The sequence below is a fragment of the Podarcis muralis genome, chromosome 8 (genome assembly GCF_964188315.1).
Source record: "Podarcis muralis chromosome 8, rPodMur119.hap1.1, whole genome shotgun sequence".
NCBI classification, from domain to species: domain Eukaryota; kingdom Metazoa; phylum Chordata; class Lepidosauria; order Squamata; family Lacertidae; genus Podarcis; species Podarcis muralis.
The window spans coordinates 2,006,560-2,012,846 of NC_135662.1; the positions used below are offsets into that span (position 1 = coordinate 2,006,560).

Here is a 6,287-nt window from a genome sequence, read left to right on the forward strand (position 1 = left end):
ATGGAAAGTGAGAGTGGGAGATGAGGTGAAGGGCTTTCCTGTCCCCTTGCCCCCTGCCTGGGCTGAGGCCTGGTCTCTCTCCCTGCTGCAGATCTTCCTGTGGAGCTTGAAGGACAATGACCTGACAGGCATGGCCTTCATCGACACGCAGCTCTATATCCACCAGATGATCAGCGTCAAGAACTTCATCCTGGCGGCCGACCTCATGAAGAGCATCTCGCTGCTGCGCTACCAGGAGGAGAGCAAGACTCTCTCCCTCGTCAGCAGGGTATGGGGCGTGGACCCTTTTCTAGAGGGTTGGCAGGGTGTGGGGCAGAGGAGAATGGGTCTGTTTGAGCCCTGCCCCACCTGCCTGACTTCTTCTCTCTCGCCTCCAGGACGCCAAACCCCTGGAGGTTTACAGTGTGGACTTCATGGTGGACAACGCTCAGCTGGGATTTCTTGGTGAGCAGCCTGAGCGTGGCATTGGGGGAGCCCCTTCAGGAGGGTTCAGTCCAGCAGCCTTGGCTCTGCCCCAGGATGCTGGTGTTGGGAAGACTCAGACCCATGCCCGGGCTTTACAAGGTGGTGGCCCATCTGTATTTTGAACAACGCAAACCCTTTCCCCTGCATTTGGAACAAGCCAAAACACAGAATTATAGAATTGGAAGGGTCTGTTTAGTCCAGTTCTCTGCAATGCAGGAATCACAGCCAAAATGACCACTCTGTTTAAAAGCCCCCAAGCAAGGGGCAGCTGTGTTTCTGGCACGGTCAGGCCACATCATTGATCTGTTTTACTCTATTTTGTTTTTTGTTTTTTAAAGATATTTATTAAGATTTTCAAAATATTACAAAATGAAAAAAGAAAAATACAAAATAAAAATAGTTAAAAACAATTCCATCTTCCCATTACTTAATCTTTCATTTGCTTGTTTCCCGGACCTCCTCACACCTCCCTTTTTTGTATTCCAGTTCAATTTGTTAGTTCAGCAAATCCTTTCCCTCTTTGTTTGTCCTAGTCTTTAATCTTAAAGTATTATAACATTAAATTTTTACCTGTTAATAATCCATTTTTTCATATTCCTTTTTAGCATTACAGCTAAAAACCACTTAACTTCTTATCTAACATCATTCTAACGTTCATTAATTTTACAGTATTTCTGTAAGTAGACTTTAAAATTTTTCCAATCTTCTTCCACCGATGTTTTACTCTATTTTGCAGTGTCTGACAGGGACCGGAACCTCCTTGTTTACATGTATCTGCCAGAAGGTGAGATCAAAGTGTGTCTTCTTTTTTTGTTCTGGGGAGATTGGATCTGACCCTCTTCCTGTTTCCCATCACTCACATGACTCCCAGGCTCGGGGAACAAGAATCTTGGGGCTTCCTGTTGGCAAGGAGTGCTGGGGCTTTTGGAAAGAGATGTTTGGGCCGGGTAGATCTCCGGCTCAAGCTCCTACGTTGTCCCACACACCACACGGCCTCTGAGCCGCCTTCAACAGTCTGGTGCCCTCTGGCCACCCCTCCGCTGGGGCTGATGGGAGTTGTAGTTCAGCAGCACCCAGAGGGCGAAGGCTCATTGTCTCCCTCCTTCCCTCCCACCCACCTCTTTGCTTTTCTCTCCAGCAAAGGAAAGCTTTGGGGGGATGCGCCTCCTCCGCAGGGCTGATTTCCACGTGGGAGCCCACGTCAACGCCTTCTGGAGGACCCCGTGCCGCGGGGCCATGGAGGGGCCCACCAAGAAATCCATTGCGTGGGAGAACAAGCACATCACCTGGTTTGGTAAGGGGGCCTCTGAAGGAGACACCCGGGGAGTCATCTTGGCCAGAGTCGAAGGGAACTGAGCCTGCAGCCTCTTTGCGTTTCAGGTTTAGAATTTCAAATTCTAAGATTTTAAAATCTGGGAAGATTTTGTTGTAACATCCAGAATTCTATTTTTGAGTGTTGGCAACTGAATATAAAGAAGGAAAGGACTTTACATTTGTGTGAAGACAGCTCAATTTTATGCCTTGGGAATGAGTTCGAAATTACCTACCCTTGTGACATTTTGAGTTTCCCATTCAAGAGCTTGCTGACACATTTGCACTTAATGCCAAGCCATGGTTTCTTCAGCAAGGCACAAGTCATCTCACGGACAAACAAAGCAGCCATGGTTTATTTCTCCAGAGCTTGGTTTCCTCCCCCAGCTGTTCTCTCCATGTTCCTCTGTAGCTCAGCAAGCAGCTGGGCTGGGCTGTCCGAACGATGGTTGAAGCAAAAGCAAGGCTGTGGGCTTCAGAAATAATGCCAACCAGTAGTTAAAACAAGCCAAGGTTGAGAAGCCAGAGATAGTCAATCATGGCCTCACATGGTGGTTTGTTGCCGGAACAGAAACTATGGTTAGTCTCCTGGGATGGGGTGTCCTAGCAAACCACGGTTTGGCGTTACGTGCAAACCATGGTGTACTTATGTGAGAGGGGAAATCCAGGTGCTCTCAGAGCCAAAGGCACCCGCTTGAGCCTTGACTCTGAAGGGGGTGTGTGGTGTTTCTTCCCCCCTCCAGCCACGCTTGACGGAGGGATCGGGCTGCTGCTGCCCATGCAAGAAAAGACCTACCGGCGCCTGCTGATGCTGCAGAACGCCCTGACCACGATGCTGCCCCACCATGCCGGCCTCAACCCGCGTGCCTTCAGGTAGCTTGTTCCTGGGGCCCTGCCTCTTCAAGTCCCTCTACCCCTGCTTGACCCTCTCTGCGTGCCCCTTCAGGAGCAGCGCTGTTGGAGGGGAGGAAAGAGCCACCCACAGTCTCATCTATGTGCCTATGTTTGGTGGGAGGGGAGTCTGGCTCTGCAATACCCTTCTGCACATACTGCTGTCTGCAGAGCACCATGGGCCACTATGGCATCTGCGCCTTCCACACCATTTCCTGCAAGCAGAATCTGCCCGTGGGAGGACCAGTGGGATATAGGCCTTGCAGGGAGAGCGCAAGACTGTTTCAGGGCCGATGGGTGACTTGGCTGGGGAGCAGAAGACCTTGCCTGTCCACATGTGGGATAAGCAGTCTGGCTGCCAAGTTCACCCCTGGGTTATGGGTCACACATAAGATCAGATTAGAAGACATCTGAAGGCAGCCCTGTTTAGGGAATATTTAATGCTGTATTGTTTTTAACACTCGATTGGAAGCCGCCCAGAGTGGCTGGGGAAACTCAGCCAGATGGGCGGGGTAGAAATAATAAATTATTATTATTATTATTATTATTATTATCATCATCATCATCATCATTATTATTATTATTGGATGTTAAAGGGAGGGGTTGTCAAGGTTTACCTCGCCTGGGCTGGTTCACTGCAGCGGAGATCCCTTTGTGGGCTGGATTGCGCACGCACCCGCAATTTCTGGCGTCTGTGCAGAAGCGAGTCCCCGCACTGCGCTGGTTTAGTGCAGCGCCTGGGGACTTGCCGAGCAGGCGGCTTGGTTTGGGGGCAGCTCGTGGGGCTGTTAAATGACCTCTATGGGCCGCTTGTGGCCCATGGGCCTTAGGTTGCCGACCCATGGTTAAAGGATTACAAACCCATCACCATTCCTGACCAGTGGGCATGCTGCCTGCTGGAGCTGGAGCCTAGCAGCAGGGGGAGCAGCTGAATGAGGCAGGGACCCCAGCCCTCCTCTCACGATGTTCCTCCTGCCCCTCCTTAGGATGCTGCACATGGACCGGCGCATCTTGCAGAACGCCGTGCGCAACATCTTGGACGGGGAACTGCTCAACCGCTACCTTTACCTGAGCACCATGGAGCGCAGCGAGCTGGCCAAGAAAATCGGCACCACACCGGACATTGTGAGTGGGGGGGGGGGGGGGGGGGAGAGCCAGGAAGGCAAGGGTCACCTCCGCTGGCAGGGGCTTCCGGCTCCAGAGCAGGCGAGGAACACAAATATCCTGACACAGTGCGCATTGTGTGCCTGCTGCACTGTGAGAAAACCAGCCTCTGTCTCGAGGGATTTCTTGCCCCGTTCCTTGCGAAACTGCTTGGGTGGCAGCTCAAGCCAAGCAGCCTTGAGAGCAGCCTTTGCAGGAAATAAGGGAGGGAATCCTTTAGTTTTTATCAGGAGCATAAATCACTTGTGTCGAGCTGGATTTGTAGCTGTTGTTATTGTAGTGCTTGGGCCTCTTCCACTCCCAGGTGGCTCTTGTGGCCTGTCAAGGTTGGCTAAGGCAGTGGTTCCCAATTAGCTAATGACTGAGGACCCCAGACCCCCTACTTTTGAAAATTTTGATAACTCTCTGCAAAGGCAGACAGCAGCAGGGTGGGGGCTCTGTGAAACTGCTGTACTGCGCAGTTTCCACTCCCCTCGGTTGAGCAGTTAACGGAGCCCCCAGCTTGCTGCTGGCTTGTGCGAGCCGGCGATGGTGGGGGGGCTCCGTTAAAGTGCTCCTCCCCCCAGCTGTAGGGAGCCCCGATGCTTCTCCTGCTCGTATGCAAACCAGAGAAGCATTGGGCTCCTTCAGCTGGGGGGCAGCTGCCTTCTGAGGCACTGGAGCTGTTCAGCTGGGGAACGGGAGGCCTCTTCCACACACACCCCCAGCTGAGCAGATATGCAAAGGATCAATACTCCTCGGCTCGCATTTCAGCCTGAGAGGCATCAGGATCCGCTCCCTGGGCTGGGCCCTGTATCTTGGAAGAAGCAGCCGAGATAAATTCCAGTCATTGTGATATATCACCATATACTGGTATTTAGCTGCTGATGGATCACAATGTTGAAAACAAAGAATCGCCCAGCTCTAACACTAAACTAAATAATCAGAGGGCAGGCTGTTGTGCTAATCCTAGTGGCAATTTGCTTACCTATTTTCCCCTGTTGGACTTCCAAGATGAACCATGAACCCCCAAACCTATCAGGCAAGATTCACTGAAAACCCAATTCCAAGCAGTGGGAGACTCCTCAAAACCTGATAGTTGTGGAAAGCAATTAGAAGTTCTTTTCAGTTTAAAAAGTAAGGAACAAGGGGAAGGGATCCCTTACATTTTTTTTAAAAAAAAGATAAGCATGTGAACCCGTGGAGCAATCCATTTGCATATTCTCTCTCTCTCTCTCTCTCTCTCTCTCTCTCTCTCTCTCTCTCTCTCCACCCCTCCAATTGCAAGAGCCCTAAGAAACTGTGTCAGAAGTTTGTGCCCAATCCCAGCTCACTTGCCATCCAGCAACTATTTCCCAGTTTTTCCCCTTCCAGCAAGCAAGCACTAGTCACGAGCAGAGGCTGGGTGATCCATGGATCACTATTGTGGCTTTCACTGTGCAATTAACAAGATAAGTGAGTCCCTGGCAAGGGATGGTGCCCCGGACCCCTAATTAGGAACCACTGGGCTAAGGGATCTGCACCGTAACAGAAGACCGCCTTTCAAGGGGAAGTTCCTTGCAAGGGAGAAATTTCCCTCCTGGGCAATTCCTAATGACCCTCTTTCCCTACTTCCATCTACAGATCCTGGAAGATCTGCTGGAGATCGATCGCGTCACAGCTCATTTCTAAGGATTCCCCTTCCCCACAACTGCGCCCCTCGATTTGGCTGCAGGGGGCGGCCCAGCCTCCCTGTCTGCCCCCCCCCTCGGAACCCCAATGTTTGTAATGTCTTCCTGGCTGGGCTACAGGACTCTTTATCAGTTATGTGTTTTTATAAAGCTGGCAAGGATTTGTAAAGAAATTGTGAACTCGCAGTGATTGGGCTACCAGTTTCTGAAGCTGCATGGGCGAGATCTTTTGCCATGCATGTGTAGTACAGAGAGGCTGGCTGCAACTCATTGCTGCTGTTGAGGAAGCCGGTGGCTGACACGGCTTCATATGTTTGAGACCGGCTGCCAGCGTTTAGTGGTTTCTCTGTGTCCACAGGTTGGGGGGGGGGGGGAGAGAAGAAGATGATTTTGGATTTGATATCCCGCTTTATCACTACCCGAAGGAGGCTCAAAGCGGCTAACATTCTCCTTTCCCTTCCTCCCCCACAACAAACACTCTGTGAGGTGAGTGGGGCTGAGAGACTTCAGAGAAGTGCGACTGGCCCAAGGTGACCTAGCAGCTGCAGGTGGAGGAGCGGGGAAGCGAACCCGGTTCACCAGATTACGAGTCCACCGCTCTTAACCACACCAACAGAAACCTATCCCAGGATTGCCTTTCCCACAGTGTTCACAGAATCGTAGAACAGCAATGCAGGGGTCACATCTAAAGCACCCCTGGCAGGCAGCCATCCAACCTGTGTGAAAAACCTCCAGCGAAGGAGAATCCACCTTTTGCAGCAGCCTGCTCCTCTGCTGAACAGCTCTCACCATCAGAAAGTTCTTCCT

General features: G+C 51.4%; 1 protein-coding gene across 1 annotated transcript in view; it reads left to right on the forward strand.

Annotated features, from left to right (window-relative positions):
- The window catches only part of CPSF1 (cleavage and polyadenylation specific factor 1), a 42,755-nt gene extending 37,102 nt beyond the window's left edge, over window positions 1-5,653 (forward strand). Inside the window, exons 32-38 of the mRNA XM_028735991.2 lie at window positions 92-268; window positions 378-444; window positions 1,202-1,249; window positions 1,604-1,759; window positions 2,520-2,649; window positions 3,654-3,792; window positions 5,434-5,653. Of these exons, the coding sequence (XP_028591824.2) occupies window positions 92-268; window positions 378-444; window positions 1,202-1,249; window positions 1,604-1,759; window positions 2,520-2,649; window positions 3,654-3,792; window positions 5,434-5,481 (765 nt within the window). The 3' untranslated portion in view covers window positions 5,482-5,653. The remainder of the gene's footprint in view (window positions 1-91; window positions 269-377; window positions 445-1,201; window positions 1,250-1,603; window positions 1,760-2,519; window positions 2,650-3,653; window positions 3,793-5,433) is intronic.
- The last annotated feature ends 634 nt before the right edge of the window (window positions 5,654-6,287 follow it).